The sequence below is a fragment of the Babylonia areolata genome, chromosome 25 (genome assembly GCF_041734735.1).
Source record: "Babylonia areolata isolate BAREFJ2019XMU chromosome 25, ASM4173473v1, whole genome shotgun sequence".
In the NCBI taxonomy this organism is placed as follows: domain Eukaryota; kingdom Metazoa; phylum Mollusca; class Gastropoda; order Neogastropoda; family Buccinidae; genus Babylonia; species Babylonia areolata.
This window is the reverse complement of record NC_134900.1, coordinates 22,146,172-22,172,193: the sequence shown is the minus strand read 5'-3', so window position 1 is coordinate 22,172,193 and position 26,022 is coordinate 22,146,172. Positions and strand designations below refer to the sequence as shown.

Genomic DNA, 26,022 nt, shown 5'->3' with positions numbered 1-26,022 from the left:
CTGAGTGGTCTGTTTCTCTGTTTCTGCTCCTGTGTCTGTCTCTCACTCTGTTTATTTGTATCTCTTTGTTTCTGTCTGTATCTTAGTCTTTCCCCTGTCTCTTTTTCTGTCTGTCTGTTTCTATCTATCTATCTATCTATCTATCTATATCTATCTGTCTATCTATTTATCTGTCTGTCTCTGTCTCTCTCTGTCTCTCTCTCTCTCTCTCTCTCTCTGATTTTAACGTCATTCTTTAGGACTCCATGAAATTCGCTGCTCCAACAACAAAAAATATCACGTTATGGTCGTAATTCAGGTGGCGTTTTGTTGCTGATTCATTGTCTGACTTTGTTTCAGCTGTGATTATAGATTGTGACATTATCGAATCTGTATTTAATCGTGATAAAGATGTACTGTTGACTGCATGCTATGTTGTGCCTGAGAATGGTCCTCTGTATGAATTAATGGAAACAAAGGACGGAGTAAGTGATTTAGAAGAAAGTCTATTTCATGTCAATGAAAATGAAGATTTCAGTTTGCTCATTATTGGTGATCCGAATGCTAGAACAGGATCTGAGCAACCCAGGTACGAACCAATGTTAAATTATTCTCCTGATGATTATGATGATGAAAATAACGATGATTATGTGTACAGAAAGTCAAAGGACAGCAAAAGTGTTGCAAGTATTATAACACCATGTTCGATTAACTAATTTTTTTTTAATGCAGTGCAGGACTCAGAATGAAGTGATAACGATGAAGAAGCCACGGCAGACCTTTCTGGAGAAGAGGTTCTTGACAGCATCCGTAAGGTCAAGCCTGGAAAAAGTTCAGGTCCTGACAGAATTATTGGTGAAATGCTAAGGTAAGTAACACCATGGTCATCGACTTTTGCTTGTTTACTTCAACAAACTATGTGACTGGTACTTTCCCAAAAGAATGGACAAAATCCATAATAGTGCCGCTTTACAAAACAAGAGAGGCAAGGCCTTCGAGACACTTGTGATACACTTAAATAAACAAGAAAAAAAAGGATTAATCGTTAAAATGTGTTCTGTATTAAAAAATAAAAATTTTGTTACAATGCAGCTTCGGGTTAAAAAAATAATAATAATAAAGCCCGACTGCAGAATCGAACCCCGTACGTTCGGGTGGAAAGAAATTGTCTTTCTGCACAATTGCGGATCCATGAATGGAGCAACATTTAAGCATCTTTTTTTTTTTAAGTGCGATAACTCGATTGCGGAATTCGAAATGATAACGCTGTTTGAATCATATCATGCTGGTGTATCTCGGGCATTCAAAAGTTCTTTTTTTGACGGCAATTAAGAATTCTTTAAAGTCCGCGGTAAAGGAGACGGGGCTATCGCCGCAATCACACTGCAACATTTAGCCGTTTTTCTCTGGATCTAGATAGATGTACAAGTTTAGTTACAACACGCCGGATCGATTCAATTTCTCGTTTATGTTCATTCTAGTTAATTGAGCGCACGTAAAAGAACCCACGGCAACAAAAGGGTTGTTCGGGGCAAAATTATGTAGAAAAATCCACTTCGATAGGAAAAACAAATAAAACTGCACGCAGGAAATAAATACAAAAACATGGGTGGCGCTGTAGTGTAGCGTCGCGCTCTCCCTGGGGAGAGCAGCCCGAATTTCACACAGAGAAATCTGTTGTGAAAGGAAAGAAATGCAAATACAAATACAAAAGATTCATGTGCAGTAAACACGTCGAAGATGAAGTCTGTGTCACTGTATGTGTTCTGTCCGGAATTTGTATTTCTTTCCATTTAACTGCGAACAAGAAAAACCAGGTCACGCCGTCTTACTAATCGTCGCCAATGCCACTGCAACTGGGATGTGGTCGGTAATATGGTGTTTTCAGAATCCCGAAAATGGCATCGACGAAATAAACCGTTAATGATTCGGGAAAAGTGGCTTAATTCGGGAGACTTACAAACTATTATTGGTATAACTGTGAACCTTTTTTCCTACTATTTTTAAGCCAAATTTGGTATTGACGGACAATGTATTTCCAGAGAAAATGACGATGTTAAAGTTTACAACGCACAACACACACACACACACACACACACACACACACACACACACTCGAAGACCGTGTTATAACATAGACTCACTTTGTTTACAGAAATGAGTCAAAAAGTGACACAAACCCGCCCAATGATTGCCGTGGAATAACCCTAACAAGTGTAGTCAGCAAAGTTTATACTAACATTTTGAATAAAAGACTTTCTAAATAGGCAGAAAATTATGGTAAAATACTGAAAGAACAATCAGGCTTTAGGGCAGGATACAGCACTATCAACCATATTTTTATCCTCTATGCGTTAGTATATAAGTACTTGATGAAAAACTCTAAACTGTATTTTGCCTTTGTCGACTTTAAGAAGGCCTTTGATTATGTAAACAGAAGTTCTCTGTTGGCATTCTCCTGAGAAAGAATTGTGTCAATGGTAAACTTTACACGGCTTTAAGGAGTGTTTTTGACTCGGTGTAGCATGTGTTCGTGATAAATGTTGCTATTCAGATTGCTTCAATAGCCCAAGAGAGGTGAAACAGGACTGCCTCCGTAGCCCACTGCTCTTTTTATTTCTTGTCAATGAATCAGCCATTGATTTATCAAGGAGTGGGAAGCATGCTATACAACTGTTGCCTGGTGGTGTGGGAATCTTCCTCGTAATGTTTACGGATGATGCTATTTTGTTGTCAGATTGGTCTTCAGAATTAACTCAATATGTTGAATAGAAAGGCAGATCGATCGACTAGATTTAACAGTAAACCTCGGTAAAAACAAACATTATAATCTTTAGAAAAGGTGATCATTTAGCTACTGGGTAAAGGTGGTTCTATGGAAGCGAAGAGATGAGGTGACAAAGTCATAAGTGTTTAGGTATGCTTATCACAACAAAATTAAGTAACTTAACTGACTGTGTAGTAAGGGTAGGTGATGGGTAATGGAAATATTGAAATCTCTTAAAAGATTAAATAAAGTGATATTAACCTCTTGTGGAAGCTTTTTGACACGCAGGTTGAGCCAATTTCAATGTATGGGGTTTAGGAGAGTGAACAGAACAAAAAGTACACAGCTATGCAGTCAAAAGGTTTCTGAATGTACCATTGCGTTCTTCAAACAAACTGGTATGTGGAGAAACATGAAGATACATTTCGCATATCACAACAGTAATGAAATGTGTCAGATATTGGCTAAAACTTATCAGATTACCTATGTCAAGACTATGCAGACAGGCCAATGAAATGCTCGTATTACAACATGAATCTGGTCATGTTAACTGAGTTTCAAGTGTGACAAAGACCATATATGAAAACGGCTTTGGTGTTAATTGTCTGAGTCAATGCATTTGAAATGAATATAGCTTTATAAATGAGTTTAAAGACAGACTTATTTTTTGTAACAAACAAAAGTGTCATTCGGAAATAGAGGTTAGTAACAAATATAGGTTGTTTTATTCCTTGAAACACATTTTCAGTCAGAAACATATTTAACATTTGTTACTGATAAATGGCACAGGACTAATCTTGTACGATTTAGGCTAAGAGTAAATGAACTTAAGATTGTAGGCAATGGTACCTACATGAAAATTATTCGAATGATTTGATTTGTCCGTAGTGTGGAATTGATCCAGAAAATGAGATACATGTTCTGTTCCAGTGCACTGCCTGTGCAGATATACTTAAAGACTACCATGGAATCGACGAACTTAAAGACAGCCCACGTGATGACAATGATGTGAATTTGCTATCGAATAACAGCGAAATCGTAATTTATTAAGAGCGTTGCTGAATTCGTCGCAGAAGCAATGAATACTGGCGAAAGAAATAATCGACCAACTGCCGATTTCATGATGATCCGATGATACTGGATTTCAGTAAGTTTGTGTGTGTGTGTGTGTGTGTGTGTGTGTGTGTGTGTGTGTGTGTGTGTGTGTGTGTGTGTGTGTGTGCTTGCGTGCGCGCACGCGTGTGTGTGTGTATGTGACTACTATTAATAGGTAAACGTACATCGGGGTGTTATTTTGTATGTCCAGAACAATTTTCAATGGAAGTGTTATCCCCCCCCTTGTGTAGTCTCTCTCTCTCTCTCTCTCTCTCTCTCTCTCTCTCTCTCTCACACACACACACACACACACACACACACACACACACACACACACACACAAGAGAAAGAAATGATGAAAGCAAGAGCCAGTGAGTGCTTTGCCCATGATAAAAGACACACAGAGCACAACACGGAAGTTCAACAGTTCTATTCACAACGAGAGCCGGGGTCCGAAACGTGGGAACACCACAGGGTCCATTTTCCAAAGTCGACAATGTCATCATCAATGAACGGCCGTCAGCCTGGGATAGAATGAAGGCAACTCTTGAACTCCTTGCGTTGTTTTGCACCGAGAACATGGGAGTTGTGAAGTACGCCATCAAGGCAATGGGTGACACGGCAACCAATGCCCCCTCCCCCACAGCCCAGACACGTGACCGTGATGTGTGTCATGAAAAGGAACTCGTATTCGTGACGGTTTTTCTCCCCTTCTGTGTTTCTTTTCTTTGGGTTCACGGATCCAGCCTTCACTCGGTTGTGTTTGTATACGTGCCTGTGTGCGTGCGTTTGTGTGTGTATGCTCTCATATACATGTACATGCACACACACGCAACACACTCACTCTACACGTGCACACCACATATGCACACACACTCCCACGCACAGGGACGTATGTCATGTTGTATCAAGAAAGTTCAACGTTCACAAAGAGGCTTCCTAAGAACGCCTTTGTTTTGCGCCCCCTGGTCAGATTTGACATGAGAGCACAGGACAGCCGACACCAATCCAGTGCACTAAGCCGTGCATTGTTGTTGGTGGTCAGAAGACCCGACCCCGCTAGGTCACCGTGCTCTCCATGACCCGTGACCCTGACCTATGACAAGTGCGCGTGAAGTGCCATCTTGTGACAAGGCCCTCCGCGCACACGAGCGGAGATCACGTGGGCCACAATTGCTTCCGGAGCGGATGCACGTTGTCGATAGCTCAGGGGGTGAGCTGGATTGAAACCGGTTCACCAAGTTGTCGGACTGGTGTCATTCGTGTGAGATTTGTGAGACGCAGAAAACAAAGGCGACTTTGGACAGTCCAGTTGTTTACGTTTCTTTCTGTGAATGTGTGTGATATGATATGATATTGATACTTACATAGCGCCTGTTCTCGGTCAGAGACCAAGCTCTAAGCGCTTTACAAACACGGAGTCATTTGCACAACAGGTCACCTATTTGGGTAGAACCGTCTGACAGCTGCCACTGGGCGTTCATTTTTCGTTTCCTGTATCAATTGGATTTTAGTCACACACACACACACACACGCGCGCGCAAACGTACACATACACACACACACCATTTTTAGGTGTGTTACCGTTTTCATTTACCCCGCCGTGTAGGCTTCCATACTCCTTTTATGGGGGTGTGCATGCCGAATATGGTCTTGTTTCCATAATTCACCGGCCGCTCACAAGGATTACAGGATCTTTAACGTGTGCAATTGCTCTTCTACGTACATACATATACGAAAGGGTTCAGGCACTGGCAGTTCTGCACAAATGTTGAACTGGGAGATCGGTAAAATGGTCTCCATCTTTCTAGGTCAGCCTGCCCCCACCCCACTGTGTGTGCGTGTGTGTGTGTGCGTGTGTGTGCGTGTGTGTGTGTGTGCGTGTGTTTGTGTGTGCGTGCGCGTGTGTGTGCGTGCGCGTGCGTGTGTGCGTATACGTGCGTGGGTGCATGTGTGTGTGTGTGTGTGTGCGTGCGTGCGTGCGAACGCACGCGCACGAAAAATATTGTCATTGTGCTTATGTCAGTACATCTACCCTTGCAAAAAAAAATGTTCCGTTCGTTGTTTTGTTTTGTTTTTTTGTTGTTGTTTGTTTTGTTTTGTTTTCTGGTTGTTTTGTTTTTGGTCTTTTTTGTTTTTGTTTGTTTGTTTTGGTGGGTTTTTTTTCTTCTACCTCTCTCTCTCTCTCTCTCTCTCTCTCTCTCTGCACTCGCTGACGTAGCTATATTAAGTAATAATGTAAAAAAGAAAGACAACTTGCTGCATTAAGGGGGCAGAGCTGGAAACAGAAGGCGACATGAGCGTGTTTCTGTTGTTTCTCAGTTGTCGTTGTTGTTTTGTTTCGGACAAAATGAAGGAGGTCCAGTCAAGCCGTTGACATATCAAAAGAAGTGCAACAACATGTCTGTGAAAAGTTCAACACGCATCTCTCAGACTTTATTGAATTTTAACCCCGTCACTGCTGACGTGTGATGAGATGACGTCAGTGCGACATGGATGTCGGGGTGCCTTCAGTGCAGGTTCCCTACTTTAATGGAATGTATATGGTTTTGCTGAGCAACTGTAATGCAATCCTAAGAACAAGTTTGATTCTTTTTTTACGCATAGAGTTTCAAGAACATGTACTATAGCAAGACGTCTTAATAGATAGATGAATAGATAAATCATTAACTAATTAACTAACTAATTGATTGATTGATACATGTTTCTCTAATCTTCATGGTCAACAGATGTGTAGACCTGCTTGTGTTTGGACCCAATTCAGTTCTGCACGTTGAAAATCACGCAATCCATATCAGCTTTGGTTGCTTATAGATGCAAGAATGTACCCAACATGCACATCCCCCGAAAACGGAGTATGGCTGCCTACCTTGCGGGGTAAATACGGCCATGCAGGTAAAAGCCATCTCGTTGCAGCGGAAGAAGAAGGAAAAGAAGAGAAGACGAAAATGAAGAGAAGAAGAAGAAAAAGAAGAAGCTACCCCATAAATCAAGACAGTGGGAGTCTACCGGACTGAAAAGGACATTCGCTAATCTCTCTTCTTTTATCTCTCTGCCATTCTGACATTCTCCGTATGAAGCAATGCCATGTGATGACGTGATTTCTCAAACACGCCAGTGCTTGGAATCTATCAAGCGATGGTAGGTTGTTCTGTTGTTGTTGTTGTTTTTATCGTTTTTTGTTTGTTTGTTTGTTTGTTGGTCGATTGGTTGTTGTTTGTTTGTTTGTTGTTGTTGTTGTTGTTTGTTTGTTTGTTGTTGTTTTTTTTGGGGGGGCGCGGGGGGGTGTTGTTGTTGTTGTTTGTTTGTTGTTGTTGCTGTTTGTTGTTGTTTGGTTTTTGTTTGTTTGTTTTTGTTTTGTTTTTTGTTTTGTTTTGTTTTGTTTTCGTTGTTTGTTTGTTTCTTTGGGGTTTTTGTTTGTTTTGTTTTCGAGTCCGAAAAAGACTTTATCGTATCTGCAATTCATGATGAACTGGAAATCGGCCACTTGTTACACGAGCGTCAGGTATCCATGAAAGTATTAATGTGTGTGTGTGTGTGTGTGTGTGTGTGTGTGTGCAGGATCGTAGTAATACGTCAGCAGTGATCACCACAGATACTGACCACGGACAGGGAGTGTTTTTCTCCAAGGGAAGCAACACCCCCAAAGTTTGCTTCTTTTGTTTGTTTGTTTTTTCCTGCAGTACTTATCCGGCGACACCGGGCTTTCTTCAGTTGGAAGAGGCTAGATGGACTATGAGTCGCCAGCACGAACCATTTCCGGTAGGTTCCGGCATGATGTGGTGTCGCGTGTAAGGGTCAGCCCGCACGCTTTGACATTTCCTGACGAAGACGAAAGATGACATCAGGCAATGTCACAGCGTGTCCTGGTAGGAAGTCCAAAAGCCGTCAGTGGTATGCTTAGGTCATTCACAGGTTTTAGTTGTAGCAACACACACACACACACACACACACACACACACACACACACATACATACATACATACATACATACATGCATGCATGCTTACACGCACGTGTCCGGTCAGAGAGAGGGGGGGGGGGAGATGGGAGAGAGGCAGAACATGAAGAGGGAGACTGATGACTGTTGTCCTGCAGTGGAGACAGTCCTCAAGTACCTCAGAACAAACTAAACTATTTCTCCTGTCATCTTTTTTTTCAGCCAAGACGTTGTTATCTGAAATACTATCATGTATAAGTGTGCACACGTGTTTGTGTATCGATACAATGCATGCATTGCATGTATGTATCTATGTATGTATAAACTCGGCTCATAATATAAAACGACATAGGCTTACAGTTGGTCCAACAGCACTGTGAGAGCTGTATGACCAATTGTTTCTCCACTGCAATTGGAAGTCATGTACAGTTCAGTCTTTTGTTTATGACTATAACTCTCAAACTAGAAGGCAAGATTGCACTGGCCGTCAATGCTGCAGCCTTGGGGGCTAGTTTGCCTTTGGGAACCATCCCAACGCCGACTGTCCTAAAACCCTACTGGCCGAGAGAGTGGGGATGTAACCTGAGCAAGACACTCTCCACGATAATCAAATTCTAGCCCAGATAGTTGGGACAGCAGTTGCTTCCTCTGCTGTGCTGATGGTCTCTGTCAGACAGGAATGAATATCATACATACAATATATGTATGTATGTATGTATGTATATACGTACACGATTTTGGATGCGTGTTTGTATATCTGAATGAAAAATAATATCTACGCACTTTTATTACTGTAATTTACAGTACATTATAATTTCACTGTGTATTTTGGTTTCTTTCATGTATGTCTAAAATCACTCTAGTGATTAGACGTTGAATTAATGACCAACCTTGTATGTGAATGTGTATCTGTGTGAAAGACACCGTCAGAGCAGAATCTGGAGAGCAAAAGAAACCCTCCCTGCTGGGGGTAAAAACAGCAGAATTTGGAGATCAAAGAAACCCTCTGTGCAGGGTAAAAACACGTATCATGTCACCACAATGCTGCACGTCATGTCTGCCATGTAGTGCTGTACTCACCTGCACTCTGTCGATCTGTCCGTCTGTCTGTCTCTGTCTCTCTCAATCAATCAATCAATCAATCAATCAAAAACACTTTATTAATCCACATGGAAATTAACTTGTGCAATCACGGGCTCGTTGTATACACCAACATATAATGATCATGCTCAACATAAAAAAAGAGATCAAAACTAGTCACATAAGAATTCCCAACAGCTGACGATAGACTAATCCCCCCCATACTTGTAACGCCCCCCACCCCCACCACACACACACACACACACACACACACGCACACACACACACACACACACACACACACACACACACACACACACACACACACACACACACACACAAGTTTCAAGTTTCAAGTTTTAATTATCCTTTCACTCCTATTGGAGTATGGAGGATTACTGCAAAATACTCTTTTCGTGCCCATAACAAACATTTCCAAATACACAACAATGTCACATAAAAGTTGAGAAAACACAAATGTCTTTTAACTCCAAAAGTATAACTAGGCAACATTTGCAAATCTAATCATCTTACTTACAGCTAAAATGACTTTTTTGCCTCCTTTGAGCATATTACAAAAATTAAATAAAAACCGATTTTGGAGACAAATATTTTTTAGGAACATATCTATTTCGTAACTGATCATAATTGGGACATTCCATTATAAAATGAAACTCATCACCAATCACAGACATGTTACAAACCTTACAAAACCGTAACTCTCGTGGTATGCCTTTGTGTCTCCCTGTTTCTATTTCCAGCTTATGATTACTACTTCGAAATCTGAAGAAGCTGATAACATAATCATCAGGCATTTGACTTATCTATTTTTTCTCTACCAAATCCACTTTTGAAATTTCGATAAAACAAACATTTACTACTCGCCTCTAGAGCATGTCTCCATAGATTTTGAAAACTATCTCTCAAAGCAATGTTGACATTCTTGCAGAAAGATTCCCTCTCCAAGAAGAATTGACCATCCCAAACACAGTCATACCCTGCTTCTATTAAAATTTGTCTGATACAACTCATCCATTTTGAAGAATAAATACCATTTCGATATAAGTCAAGTAATATCAAATATATTTTCCCAGAATATTTTTCTGTGTTTGATATTACTAAGCTGGTCCAAAATCGAACTAATCTCATTTTCACTAACACACTAATTGGATAAATACCAGTTTATCCATAAACAATTTGGGTCATAGTATTTCTGTTCAGTTTGAACAAGCGTTTCAAAAATTTAAATTCTAATTTTTCAAGTATATCTACATTTTCATAACCCTATATTTCTGCACCATACAACAAAATAGGAACAATCATAGAATGTCCAGAATGATATGTAAAGGTAAATCTTGATTTCTGGCTGACTGAAGTAACGAAAACATAGCTTTTTGGCCCTGTTCATAAATCATTTTTTTAGCTTTATAAAAAGTTCCGTTTCTACTAAATTCGATACCAAGATATTTAAAAGAATCGACAACATCCAAACACACACACATACGCACGCACACATTTTATTTTCGTGTAAATGTTAAATGAGGGGTCTTTTGTGTTATCTTCTTTCTCCTTTATTCATGTATTCGTTTATCCATTATTTCATTTGATGATGATGATGATGATGATAATAATCATAATGATAATCATAACAATTAACAACAACAACAACAACAATAATATGATAATGATAACACTAAAAACACCAATAACGAGACGTGACAATACTGACAAAGTAAAACTGATACATAAAGGCCATAATTGTACTTTGGTGAAATTAATGTTACACTGTGTGAAGTCTTCAAGATTAAAGAAATACATTGACGAGAGATTCAATCCTTCACACGTTGCCTTCATGAACACGCTGCCTTCATGAACAACTTGAGACGCCCGATTTCCTCTGTGAACACTTCAGTAACAGAACTGTTATTTCCCAGTTTGTCCCTTCACACACACACACACACACACACACACACACACACACACACGTGCGAGCATCTCCCCACCCCCCTCTCTCTCAGTCTCTCTCTCTTGTTAACACACACACACACACACACACACACACACACACACACACACACACACACACACACACTTTTTTTTTTCGTTCATTTTCCTTTCTTTCTTCCTTTCCGTTTCCTATTTTTGATTGACGTCCTACCAACACGTGACCAGCAGCTGCGCTTCTCTCTTCCTCAGTGGTGCGCATGCGCTGAGAGGTGTTGTATAATGCGGGTTGCGGGCCTTGTGTTCACTCAGTCATGTCGTGGGTGGTGGTGGTGAGCGTTGGGGCTCTGGTCGTGTCTTCGATGTGTTCAGGTGGGTGGGTGTGGGGAGGGAGGAATGGGGAAGGGAGAGGGTGCGTATGAGGGGGTAGGGTTGGGGAAGGGGTGGTGGGTGGTATTGGAATTGTGGCCACGGTTACTATGATAGTGTTCTTTGTTGTTGTTGTTGTTGTTTCTGTCTGTGTCGCATTGTGTGTCTTAAGTAGTGTTGAGTTTAAGTGTTTCCAATTGAAATATCAGATGGAGAGAATGAAGGGGGGAGGGGAGGGGGCGTGGGGGCAACAAGGAGTGACACAGGACGTGGGGAGGGGAGGCTGGTTGAGGAATACATGTATGTCATCCCGACATTGTGTGTGTGTGTGTGTGTGTGTGTGTGTTTTACGTGCGTGTGTGTGTGCGTGTGTGTGCGTGCGTGCGTGCGTGCGTGTGTGCGTGCGTGTGTGCGCGTGCGTGTGTGTGTGTATATGTGTGTGTGCGTGTGTGTGTGTGTGTGTGTGTGTGTGTGTGCAAATTGTAGGACCCCAAAGCACCGATCGTGATCTATCATTCTTTGTTCAGACTTTTCTTTATTCTGTATTCGCCCTAAGGCAAGCGGAAATGGAAACGTTTTAGCTTTTTCCTGTCGTTCTTTCTTTCTTTGTTTCGCCCTCTGTCTGTCTGTCTGTCTGTCGTTTTCTCTTCCTGTTTTTGTTCTGTCGTTCAGTTGGGATTTTTTGTTTGTTGTTTTTTTCTAAAATATTTTCCATTTTCTTCATTAATTTCTAATTTCTGTCAACCAGTTCAGTTTGTTCGAGAAACTATAAAGGTCAGACCCGCAAGTAGGCCTATGAGATATTGAAGACATACAGAACATGTAATCAATCAATTTACAGATGATGATATAAATTATAAATAATTGAAGAAATCATTAATGCGAAAAATCAAATCAGCACAATTCGTTAGTAACTAAAATTGAATAACTTTTAGAATGAATAATTAGATGAATTAATAGTAATCATAATGATAATGGTAATTATCATTATCATGAGCATTTACGGCTAATCTTGAAAATAAGCCCCAGGCGTTTACAAATAAAACACATACGTAAATATCAAAGAGGAAAAATTTAATACAAGATACCAAACATTACTAAGAATTAGTCATCCCCCCCCCCCCACACACACACACACATACACCCACAGCACACACAAGCACACGCACAGAATTCATAACACACAATCTTAGAATAGAATAGAATATGTCTTTATTACCGAGTGTACCGGGGTCACAAGGAATATTGGTGGGGTGGGGGGGGGGGGGGGGTAGTACATAACAAGATACGAACATAAATCGAAAATCATACACAAGTAATAGCAAACAGTAATAGCAAAGGTTAGCACACTTTCAATGACTTCCGTGGAAATCAGCCTTGATTTCTTTTTTAATTCCGAACCTTTTGAGGCGCCGAAGAAAGTACAGGCGCTGTTGTACTTTCTTAACATTTTTTTTCGTATTTTTCTCCCATTTCAAATCGTTGGAAATGATCAGTCCGAGAAATTTAAATTCGCTGTTGATCTCTACTTGCTTGTCTTCAATGACAAGTGGTAAGGGGTCAGATCTGGTCTTCCTGAAATCTAGAATTAATTCTTTGGTTTTTGATACTTTGAGTTCTAAGTTGTTTTGATCACACCAGCTGACAAGTTCATGTACCTCTTCCCTATATTTTGACTCATCACTGTTCGTAATCAGCCCTTCTAGAGTTGTATCGTCGGCAAACTTGGTCATGGTGTTACATTCATTTTGAGTTGCACAGTCATGTGTGAATAGTGAGAGATAGATAGTACACAACAAATTCTGAAACTATCAAAACTCACTCACTCACTAATAGTCATTTTAGTTCATACTGGAAAGGGATGAGCTTTTGAGAATTAATCAGAAGGGGAAAAGGTGAGTCATCAGACTGGATTTGAAAGATTGCAGCGAAGATGAGTGACGGAGAGGCTGAGGAAGCTGATTCCAAAGCAAGGGGGCAAAAACTGCGGTGGCCATACGTTTTGCTTCGAGCAGGAGGGTTCCTAAGCATACAGGTGTCAGAAGAAGATGATAATAGTGATGATTTATAATGATCAAATAGGTAGATAAATAGATGAAATAAATGAAATAATAAACAAATAAGATCCCTTCAAACACCATTTGCGTACGTGTTTCAGCCCGCCCACCACCTCCACACCCCCTCCCCACCCCCCACTGCCCCTTTTTTTTTATCTTCTTCTTCTTCTTCCTTGTGTTTGAGAAAGCTTTGAGCACTGATATTGTTGATTTTTGTTTTGTTTTTGTTTCGAAATGCTATCAGTCCCAATATGGTCTGTCACGGTCGGAAGTGCTGTCCAACAAAGAAAAAGCAGAAGAAAAAGAAGAAGAGGTAGAAGCAGAAGAAGAAGAAGAAGAAAAAGAAGCAGAAGAAGTAGAAGACGTAGCAGAAGAAGAAAGGAAATAGAAGAAAATGGAGGAGTATGAGGAGGAAGACTTGGGGAAAAAGAACGAACAAAATAAGAAAACAGGAAAACTGTGCTTGCAAGCATGCCTTCTCTCCATGATGAACAAAGCCCACATAGACTGAAGATTTCAAATCTCTGCAATGTCTGATCTTGTTTCACTTTGCATAACATCATTGATGAACACTGGGAGACTATATTGAAATTGTATTTTCTTTACTATTTCTCATGAGAGAGAGAGAGAGAGAGAGAGAGAGAGAGAGAGAGAGAGATGGGGGTGCGGAGGGGGAGGGGGAAGGTTGGGGGTCGCATGACATGAAAGAAAACAAGAGAGGCAAGGCCTTCAAGACTCACTTGTGACATGCACTTACTACAACAATTGAATCAAAACACACAAAAAATCAATTGCAAAAAAAAAGTCACGTGCACCTGTCAATTATTCGCAGCTTCTTTAGAAACGTCGGCGGAGCAGAAAAGAAAACTTCTTGACCGTAGGTCAATCTTGATCTTACGAGAGATGTCGCTAAATGTAAAAGAATTTTGGAGTCTTGTCCCCAAGGAGAGTAACTTACATTTTTTAAGAAATTTAAACTTTTAACTGGCTTTAGGGATACCTGTGCATGGTGGTGTGTCCATCGAGATCGATGATGACCATCGTTGTCATCCAGCTGGGGGATGGGGGGAGGGTGGTGGTGGGGTGGGGGGAGGATGCTCATGAATCTATCTGTGAATGCGCAGATGGCTGAATAGTCCAATCTGCGCACGAAATGTTCGCTGACAGTTGGGGCAGACAAGGACAGGCATACCATTGTCAGGGAGCTTGTTTGCCCATGACTTTCTGGCCTGCCTCTTCTGAACAGCTGCAGCAGTCCTGTTGGCCTCGCACAACTTGGCGCCTTTGTGCACAGCAGCGCGCCATTTGTCACGGTCCACTGCAGATTCCTCCCAGGAGTCAGGGTTGATATCAAACGCTTTCAGAGAGACTTTCAGAGTATCTCTGAAGCGCTTCTTCTTACCTCCGTGTGATCTCTTTCCTTGTTGCAGCTCGCCATAGAAGAGTCTTTTGGGCAGCCGATGGTCTGGCATGCGCGCCACGTGTCCAGCCCAGCGAAGCTGGGACTGCATCAGGATGGTGAAGATGCTGGGAAGGGTGGCTTTTGCGAGCACCTCTGTGTCTGGGGTCTTGTCTTGCCACTTGATGTTCAGTAGCTTCCTGAGGCATGTTGTGTGGAAGTGGTTCAGCTTCTTGGCATGTCGTTGGTACACTGTCCAAGTTTCGCAGGCGTACAGTAGTGTGGGGAGAACTACTGCTCTGTAGACCTTTAGCTTGGTCTCAAGACTAATGCTTCTTCTGTTCCAGACATTTGCATTGAGTCTACCAAAAGTTGCGCTTGCTCTTGCAATCCTGACGTTCACTTCATCGTCGATGGTCGCATTTCGTGACAGTGTGCTGCCAAGGTATGTGAACCGCTCCACCGCACTGAGTCTCTGACCGTTGACTGTGATGTTGGGCTCAACGTAGGGTTTCCCTGGGGCTGGCTGATGGAGAACTTCAGTTTTTCTCGTGCTGATGGTAAGGCCGAAGTTCCTGCTGGCAGTGGCAAACTTGTCGACGCTGAGTTGCATGTCAGCTTCAGATCCAGCATTGAGGGCACAATCATCAGCAAACAAAAAGTCTCTGATGATGTCTGTCATGACCTTCGTTTTTGCTTGAAGCCTTCTGAGGTTAAACAACTTGCCATCTGTTCGGTACTTTAGGCCGATTCCAACATCGCCATTTCTGAAGGCATCAGTAAGCATTGCAGAGAACATGAGGCTGAACAGCGTTGGAGCCAGGACGCAGCCTTGCTTGACACCATTTGTGACAGCAAAAGGAGCAGGTGTTTCGCCATTGTCCTGGACTCGAGCCTGCATGCCTTCATGGAATTGGCTGACCAAGGAAATAAATTTCCGAGGGCATCCGTACTTGGCCATGATCTTCCACAGTCCCTCTCTACTCACGGTGTCGAAGTGAGGTCGACATAGGTGGAGAACAGATCAGCATTTTGCTCCTGACATTTCTCTTGCAGCTGCCTTGCAGCAAACACCATGTCGGTGGTTCCGCGCTCTTTCCGGAATCCACATTGGCTCTCATGCAAATGACCTTGGTCAAGGTGTGCTGTGAGGCGGTTTAGTAGGATCCTGGCAAGTATCTTGCCTGCGATGGAGAGCAAGGAAATGCCCCGATGGTTATCACAGGCTTGCCGGTTCCCCTTTCGCTTGTACAAGTGAATGATAGATGCATCTTTGAAATCCTGGGGGATTGTCTCTTTTTTCCACATGAGTGAGTACAGCTGATGGAGCTTCTCAGTCAGCACAGTGCCTCCATCCTTGTAGACCTCTGCTGGTATGGAGTCTGAGCCAGGTGCTTTGCCACTGGATAGCAGACGGATTGCTTTCTGGGTCTCAAGAGGTGTTAGCGGATCGTCCAGTGCTTCGTTGATGGGGACTTGTGGGAGACGGTCTATGGCTTCATCATTTATGGAGGAAGGGCGATTTAAGACACTGTTGAAGTGCTCAGCCCAGCGTTCGAGAATTTTCTCCTTCTCGGTGATCAAGGTATTCCCATCTGCGCTGAGGAGGGGGGATGATTCTGAGGATGTGGGGCCGTAGACTTCTTTTAAGGCATCATAGAACCTCTTCATATCGTGCCTGTCAGCATATCCCTGGATCTCATCAGCTTTGTCACTCAGCCACTTATCCTGCATCTGGCGTAACTTTTGCTGAACAGTCCTGCGGATGGCATCGTACGCATCCTTTTTTGATGTGGACTTTGGGTTGCTCAGGTAGGCTTGATGCAGACGGCGTTTCTCATCCAGAAGCTGCTTGATTTCATCACAGTTTTCATCAAACCAGTCTTTGTGCTTTCTGGTCATGGGTCCCAGGGTCTCTGAAGCTGTACTATAGATCAGCTCACGCAGGGTCCTCCAGTCTGACTCCACATTCTGGTTGTCCAGAGAGGCGGATTCCAGACAATCTTCCAGCAGCTCCACAAAGGTCTGTTTGATGGTGATGTTTTTCAGCTTAGCGATGTTGAGCCGTTTTGGAGCCTTCTGGCCTTGGGGACGTCTCTTGGGCTGGATTCGAATATTCAGCTTCGAGACTACAAGGCGATGGTCTGTCCAACACTCGGCGCCGCACATGGTCTTTGTTACACGTACACCTTGCCTATCCCTTTTCCTGACGATGACATAATCGATGAGATGCCAATGCTTTGAGCGAGGGTGCATCCATGACGTCCTGTTACGGGTAGGGAGGCAGGAAACTGTGTTGGTTATCAGCAGTTCGTGCTCTGCACAGGTCTGAAGCAAAAGCAATCCATTTGGGTTGCAGTGGCCCACACCGTGCTTTCCAATCACTCCATCCCAGGAGATGTAGTCAGAGCCAACTCTAGCATTGAAGTCCCCAAGAATGATGAGCTTGTCTGCTTTAGGGATAGCAGCAATGACAGAGTGAAGGTCCTCGTAGAATTTCGCCTTCACTTCATCCGGGTTGGTCATGGTTGGGGCGTAGGCACTGACAATGGTGAGGTGCTTCTGGCCAGATGCCAGTGGGAGTTTCATGGTCATAAGCCTATCGTTGACTCCCTTTGGGATTCCAGCTAGCTTGCTGACAAGTGCTGTTTTTACTGCAAAACCAACGCCAGCCTCACGTCGCTCTTCGCTTCCTCGTCCACTCCAGAAGAAGGTGTAACCAGATCCCTGTTCACAGAGCTCGCCTTCGCCTGCAAGCCGAGTCTCACTCAAGGCTGCGATGTCAATGTTGTATCTGGCGAGTTCGGATGCAACTAGTGCCGTTCTCCTTTGGGGTCTGTCCGCGTTATCTCTGTCCAGGAGAGTCCTTATGCTCCAAGCACCAATGGTGAGAGGAACGATCCTTATTTTTTCTTTTCTTTCTTGTTGTTTCGACCGCTGATGTAGGGTCCCCGCCAGCTGCGGTATGCTGGCCAGGGTGATATGGAGCAGGCAATTTTTAGGGCACCTTTTCTAGCCCCTTCCTCATGCCAGGGAGGTGAGCAGTGCATTCCTAAAGAGGGCTGCTCAGGACGCTCAGACGGCTGCCGAGCTCCATCGCTGCTCCTGTCGAACGACCCTATGGCCTGAGCCGCCTGCGTGCAGGTCTGCGGCTGCGACTGCCAGTGTACCCACACCTGTCGTTTCGTCGCTCGCCTGTCGCCACAGGACTTGGGGGTGATGAAATGATGAAGGATGAAAGGTCATTTTTGATGACTGATGACTTGCGCGATGAGTTTGTTTAAAGTGAAGAGGAGTTGCGCAACGTCGACCTCACTCTCTCCTCCGGGTTCACCAATTTCCAGTGGCAAGACTAAGTCGAGACGACTGGAGGATGAGCACGGATGCAGTGGATGACCAAGATATCCTTTCGGTGTCTCATCTTGCTCTCTGCACTCCACAGTGCGTTGCTGTAACCGCCTTCCTCTCCGTTGAACCGATAGGTTTCTTCCGCAGATTCTGCCGAATCCAGACTTCGCATGCATGGGTAGACACACCCCGGGGGCCAACTGCGTGTGGCATGCACTCAGCACGGTGGAGCTAGATGGCCGTCGGTGGCTCTCCTGAGCCAACGCCCTTTTATGGATCTCCATAAGGGTGTTTAGCCACCCGCCTCACCAGTCCCGGAAGGGAGCGGTGGGAGTGCCGGTTTAGGTTGTACTGGATTACAGGTTACCAGTAGCAGATCTAATGACCTGACCTGCATACTAAGACCTCAGAAGCCTATAAACTTGCGGGTATTCTACCACTAGATGAAATCAGAAAATTAAGTTCTGCTAAATACATTGTGAGATGTACAGCGGTGGATGATTTTGAGAAATTAAATATTAGGTCTGATATTGATTTTCCAAAAAATGCACAAAAGAATTCAAATCTACAAACCATTCGCACATATGTGTCAGATATTTTAAATTCTTCAGACATTGATTTGCATGATGTGGCACCTCGTGTTCTGGTGCCACCTGTCCCTCCCTGAGAGTTAACAAAAGCAAACGTCAACATATGTGCTTCTGACACAACAAAAGGAGAATCTCCACATATAATAGCAGCATCTGTCAGAATTGAATTAGAAGAAAATTTTGATTATCATTTTAAATTTTACACTGATGATTCGCAGACCAATTCTGAGTTTAGCTCTCAGACTATTATCAAATTCATAACGGACCAAGTATTGTTTTAATGTCAAGTGCATATGCTTTAGTAACCTGATAATTGAGCATATAATTTTTGACTGTAGCTTGATGAAGCCTTACGTACACGAAAGTGTGTCTTCACAAGTGACTGAGAACGTTGATGTTTTTGACTTTGCATTCAGTAACAGTTGTTTCGCTTGTCAGTTTAACGACTTCTCTTTTACGAAGTCCTTTAAGTAATTTCCTGTAATTGTATTTAGATTTTTTTCTTTTTTTACAAATTTCACCCACATTTCACCCTCATTTGCCCAGTTTCCCCCAACCCTCCATTCATTCACATCTCCCACCCCTTCTAACCGATAATACTCAAATGGATTCATAAATACTTTAACAAAATATCTTCAATCACCGATATGTGTAACGGGACATTAAACAAAATTCCTCCTCCTCACGTGTACCTCCCAACATAGAAATATAGTTTCAGTTTCAGTTTCAGTAGCTCAAGGAGGCGTCACTGCGTTCAGACAAATCCATATACGCTGCACCACATCTGCCAAGCAGATGCCTGACCAGCAGCGTAACCCAACGCGCTTAGTCAGGCCTTGAGAAAAAAATAAAATAAATAAATAAATAAGGGGTGAATAAATAATAGATAAATACATAAAAAATAACTACTACCACAACAAAAATTATAAGGCGCAAAAACTTGATGAGTCAACTATAAGCGTACATAAATAAATAAATTAATAAATAAATAAGTATAATATAAAAAAGTAATAATGATATTAATAAATAAATAAATAAATAAGACAACAATGATGATAAATAAGCAAATAAATGTGTGGTTCGTCCGTCGGGATCGACGAGGACCATCTAGTCATCCTGGGGGTGGGTGGGTTGGGCTCTGTGGGTGCGCAGATGACTGATTAGGCCAATCCGCGCCCGGAAGGTTCTGACGCATTGTGGACAGGGGATGGTGGCGGCTGTCAGGGACTTGCTGGCACTGCTTTTCCTGGCCTGTCTGCGTTGCTCTGCTGCAGCGATTCTGTTGGCCTCACAGGATTTGGCGCCTTTGTGGACAGCTGAACGCCACTTTGGTCTGTCCATTGCATTCAGCTCCCATGTGTCGTGGCTGATGTTGAAGGCCTTCAGAGAAGCTTTCAGAGTGTCTTTGAAGCGCTTATTTTGGCCTCCATGGGAGCGCTTGCCATGTTGGAGTTCGCCGTACAGCAGTTTCTTGGGGAGCCGGTGGTCTGGCATGCGAACTACATGGCCTGCCCAGCGCAGCTGGGCCTGCATCAAGATGGTGTAGATGCTGGGCAAGTTTGCACGAGTGAGCACCTATGTGTCAGGGATCTTCTCTTGCCACTTCATGCCGAGAAGTTTTCTGAGGCTGGTGGTGTGGAAGTGGTTCAGCTCTTTGGTGTGGCGTTTGTAGACCGTCCATGATTCAGATCCATAGAGCAGTGTGGTGAGAACTATGGCCTTGTATACTTTGAGCTTCGTCTCCAGGGTGATGCCTCTCCTGTTCCAAACGTTCTTATGGAGTCTGCTGAAGGCAGCGCTGGCTTTGGCGAGTCTGGCATTCACCTCGTCGTCGATGACAACTGTGCGAGATAATGTACTGCCCAGGTATGTGAACTTGTCCACCGCGTTCAGTCGTTGCCCGTTGGTGAAGATGTTTAGTTCAACGTAAGGCTTTTCTGGAGCTGGCTTGTGCATCACCTCAGTCTTCTTTGTACTGATTGTGAGGCCAAAATTGTCACAGGCAGCAGAGAACTTGTCGACACTGTGTTGCATGTTAGCTTCGGAGGCAGCGTTGAGAGCGCAGTCATCAGCAAACAGGAAATCGTTGACGGTGTCTGTCCTCACCTTGGTTTTTGCTTGAAGCCTCCTGAGGTTAAAGAGTGAGCCATCTGTGCGGTACCTGATGCCAATGCCCATGTCAGCGTCTCTGAAGGCATCTGTCAGCATGGCTGAAAACATGAGACTGAACAGGGTGGGGGCAAGAACACACCCTTGCTTGACTCCGTTGGAGACCGGGAATGGTTCTGAAGTCTCTCCGTTGTCTTGGACTCGGGCCAGCATCCCATCGTGTAGTTGCCGTATGATGGTGATGAACTTTCTGGGACACCCGTACTTTGCCATGATTCTCCAAAGGCCATCTCTGCTAACAGTATCAAAGGCCTTGGTCAGATCGACATACGTGGAGTAAAGGTCGGCGTTCTGTTCCTGACACTTCTCCTGGAGCTGCCTGGCAGCAAACATCATGTCGATAGTCCCGCGTTCTTTCCGGAAGCCACACTGGCTCTCTGGTAGGAGACCTTGCTCAAGGTGCGCTATGAGACGGTTGAGTAGCACTCTGGCCAGAGTCTTGCCTGCGACGGACAGCAGGGATATTCCACGATGGTTGTCACAGGCCTGATGATTTCCTTTGCGCTTGTACAGGTGTATGATTGAAGCGTCTTTGAAGTCCTGTGGAACTGCCTCATGCTGCCAGATGAGCTGGAACAGCTGATGAAGCTTCTCAGTCAGCGCCATACCACCTTCTTTGTAGACCTCAGCTGGAATGGAGTCTGAGCCAGGGGCTTTGCCATTTGATAGCAGACGGATAGCTTTCTGGGTCTCCTCCAAAGTTGGAATGGCATCCAACGACTCACTGACTGGCACCTGGGGGAGTCGGTCGATGGCTTCATCATTGATGGTGGAGGGGCGGTTCAGTACGCTGTCAAAGTGTTCAGCCCATCTCTCAAGGATCCCGTCCTTGTCAGTGATCAGGGTAGAACCATCAGCACTGAGGACTGGAGCAGATCCGGAGGTGGTGGGACCGTAGACTTCTTTCAGGCCGTTATAGAAGTTTTTCATGTCGTTCCTGTCTGCAAAGCCCTGGATCTCATCAGCTTTGTTGCTCAACCAGGAATCCAGCATCTGCCACAGCTTCAGCTGGATGGTGCTGCGTGCGCTCTTCAGTATGTCTTTCTTTGACTGTGACTTGGGATCTTCAATGTGGGCTCTGTAGGCTTGGCGTTTGTCTTCTAGCTTTTGCTTGATCTCAGTGCAGTTCTCATCAAACCAGTCTTTGTGCTTCCTGACAGAAGGCCCCAGGCACTCCATGGCAGTGTTGTACATCGTCTCATGCAGTGCGCCCCATGCCGCCTCCACATTCTGGTTGTCCAGCACGGTGGACTCAAGGCGTTCCTCCAGGGTGTCAGCAAAGCTCTGCTTGATGTTGCCTAGCTCCAGCTTGTTGACATTCAGGCATTTGAGTGCTTTCATGCCCTGAGGCCATCTCTTGGGCTGGATGCGGAGGTTGAGCTTGGAGACGATAAGGCGGTGGTCTGTCCAGCACTCGGCGCCGCACATGGCCCTCGTGACTCGTACGTCCTGCCTGTCCCTCTTCCTGACGATGACAAAGTCGATGAGATGCCAATGCCCAGAGCGAGGATGCATCCATGACGTCCTGTTACGGGTAGGGAGGCAGAAGATGGTGTTTGTGATAAGAAGGTCGTGCTCGGCACATGTCTGGAGAAGTAGTTGGCCATTGCTGTTACAGTTACCAACTCCATGTTTCCCAATCACGCCTTCCCAGGAGGTGCTGTCACAACCAACTCTCGCGTTAAAGTCACCAAGAATGATGGGCTTGTCTGCGCTGGGAACAGTGGTGATGACAGTGTTCAGGTCCTCGTAGAACTTGTCCTTGATCTCATCCGGGTTGGTCATGGTGGGCGCGTAGGCGCTGACAATGGTGGTAAACTTCTTCCCGTTGTATATAGGGAGTTTCGTCGTCATCAGGCGATCGTTCACTCCTTTCGGGGGGCCAGCCAGCTTGCCAACGAGGGTTGTCTTCACTGCAAAGCCAACTCCAGCCTCACGTCTCTCTTCAGGTCCGCGACCACTCCAAAAGAAGGTGTAGCCTGCGCCTTGCTCACAGAGATCGCCTTCTTCTGCCAGTCTGGTCTCACTTAAGGCAGCGATGTCGATGTTGTACCTGGCTAATTCACTCGCAATGAGCGCTGTGCGTCTCTGTGGTCTGGCTGAGTCGCCTCTGTCCAGAAGCGTACGCACGTTCCATGTGGCAGTGGTCAATGGGGTGCTCCTTCTTTTTTTCTTTCTTTCCTTTGTGTGTCGACCGCCTGAGTAGGGTCCCCGTCAGCCGCGGTATGCTGACTAGGGTGGTGTGGAGCAGGCAATGTTTAGGGCACCTTTTCTAGCCCCTTCCTCATGCCATGGAGGTGAGCAGTACTGTCCCGAAGAGGGCTGCTCAGTCGCTCAGGGGGCTGCCGATCTCCACCGCTGCTCCAGTCAGTGAAAAACGACCCTATGGCCTGAGCCGCCTGTGTGCAGGTCTGCGGCTACGACTGCCAGTGTACCCGCACCTGTCGCTTCGTCGCTCGCCTGTCGCCACAGGGCTTGGGGAAAATGATGGTATGGGATGAAGGATGACTGATGACTTGCGCGATGACTTTATTTATAGTGAGGAGGAGTTGCGCACCGTCGACCTCACTCTCTTGTCCGAGACCGTCTGTATCCAGTGGCAAGACGAGGTCAAGACGACTGAAGATGGAAATGGATGCAATGGATGACCAGGATGTCCAATGTGCTTCATCCTGCCCTCAGCACTCCACAGTGCTCTGCTGCAACCGCCTTCTTCTCCGTTGAACCATGAAGGTTTCTTCTGCAGAGTCCGCCGGATCCAGACTTCACATGCTTGGGTAGACAAGCCCTAACTCACCGAGGGTTTGAGACCCGTCGGCTACCCTCACCTAGTTTAGCCAACCTGTCAAAGCCGTTGCCCGGGGGTTGGGCGCTGCCGCATGCTAGCAGCTTCTAGGACCCATAGTGCTGGTGGGGACCAACAGAGGACGAACCACTCCCGGAAGAGCGTGACAAGCCCCCCCCCCCCCCCCCCCCCTCTAGAGGTATTACCCCTCCCGTGCACCCCTAACCCCCGCAAATAAATGTAAAACATGGAGACACACATTCACACATACACCCACATATGCATAGCAGATATGCATCAAACATGCAGTTTCACAGATATGAAAGCACAGTCAAATACACATAAACGTACATGAGCCCCAACACACACACACACACACACACACACACACACACACACACACACACACACACACACACACACACATTACCTACACCTCCTCTACCCCCCCACCCCTCCTCCACACACTCATTTCTAGGCTACGTATCGCAGCTTCCACGGCACACACACACACACACACACACCCAAACCCACACCCACACCCACACACACACACACACACACACACACACACAGAGATGAACACCTACTTGTACAAGCACACACACATACGCCCATATCCCCCACCCCCAACCCCACACACATATATACAAAGATATATATATATATATATATAAAAACACACACCTGCACGTTCCAATATTCCGTTGCTCCCACAGTGTAGGCATGCATACACACATACCTCATCCTCTACCCTCCCTGCCCCCGCATCCCCCCTCCCCCCCCCCCCCCCAACACACACACACACACACATACGCACGTGCACATAACTCTCCTGACACTTGTGTACACTTACACCCTCGCGCATGCACAAACGCACTCAAACACACAGACCCACACATACACACAAACACACACACGCACAGATGCTGCCACTGATTGGCCACAAGAGGGATGGGAAAAGATCTCTGATGCCAAGAACGTGGCGTCTAGTGTGAAATACATAGAAATATAGACCACACAAAGTTGTGCTGGATTTCACATTGTTTATTCATTTATTTTTTCACTTTTTTTTCAAAATTAAAGTCACAAAGGAAAAAAAATCATTTCTAACTCGCACTTGCTTTCTTTTAAATGAAAGAGGAAATGCACCTTAGTGTGACCAACATACAGACCCACACAGACACACACAAGAAAGGTAATACAGTTAAGTTACATTTTACACATGTACAAATACATAAGATGCAACTGAACTTTTTGTTAAACTATTATGTAATGCATTATAAGCTTATAGAGAAAACAATTAATACAATGGGAAAAACTCAATATGGGTATTAACAATGTGCTTGTCTGCTTTATGATTACAATTAGTATTAGAAAAAATGACATTCACAACACATTTTCATCATATTACAGATTTTTGTGATAACCCTGATTCAGTAAGACCCAACACACACACACACACACACACACACACACACACACACACATATATATATATATATATATATATATATATATATATATATATATATATATATATATAATTTCTGCATAATCTAGACCATTTTTTAAACAGTCACTCTTTTTCTGGTGTAAACTTCAAAGTCATACATACATCTATTTGAGTATGCAGCTGCATTACATGCTCACACATGAAAATAAAAATTCAAATGAAAAATATAGGTCACTTACATTTTATACATGTATTTATATAAATACATAGATGTAACTGAACAGTGAGCTTTTTACTATGTATGGAAAACAAAAACTGTTAATTACATAATTATAAGCTTATAATTGTTGAGAAAAAGTGTAATACAATGTGAAAAAATAAATATGGATATTAACAATGTGCATGCTTATGTGTTTCAAATGATTGTTTAAACTCAAATTTACTTTAAAAATAAATATAGATATGAACAACGTGCATGGCTAATTGTTTCACATGATTGTTCAAACTCAAATTCTTATATAAAGTTAAATCCTTTTTCACTTAAACAAAAAGTTTAAGTGAAAAAGGATTTAACTTTAGAAAGAAATAAAGTTCAGTTACATTCCATACACAAGATGCATGGTTCAACACACACACACACCCCACCCCCACCCCGCGAGCACACGCTTTGAATATGTATAAATATGTATACGCAATTGATTTTTGCCCATGACCTTCAGGGCTCAACCAATAGATCTATGAAGTTCACTCGTCGTATTGATTTTAGTATTTTCCGAAAAAGACCACTTGGGCGAATGAACATAGTGATCATGTAGCCCTGTACACTGAGAGTAAAGCACACAAGCTTTTTATGTACTGAGTATAATTTCAAAATGTAATGTTTAAGATGAGAAAGATCAGTTTAAAGGAAATTAACCCCCTAGCATTAATTACAGATTAATTTCCCTTTTTTACTATCTGCACCAAAGACATGCAAAATAAATATAACTTTCATGCTTAGCAAAAGAACTTCCTATATGAACAAAAAATGATAAAAATGACTGC

General features: G+C 43.9%; 1 protein-coding gene across 7 annotated transcripts in view; it reads left to right on the top strand.

The window, feature by feature from the left end:
• Positions 1-11,085: 11,085 nt before the first annotated feature.
• Positions 11,086-26,022, top strand: part of LOC143299391 (uncharacterized) — a 30,930-nt gene continuing 15,993 nt past the window's right edge. For all 7 annotated transcript variants that reach the window (XR_013057528.1, XR_013057530.1, XR_013057529.1 and 4 more), the window contains exon 1: positions 11,086-11,177. Coding sequence is in view for 1 of the 7 variants with exons in the window: in XM_076612564.1 (XP_076468679.1) it covers positions 11,120-11,177 (58 nt within the window). In the remaining 6 variants the exon portion in view is untranslated. The remainder of the gene's footprint in view (positions 11,178-26,022) is intronic.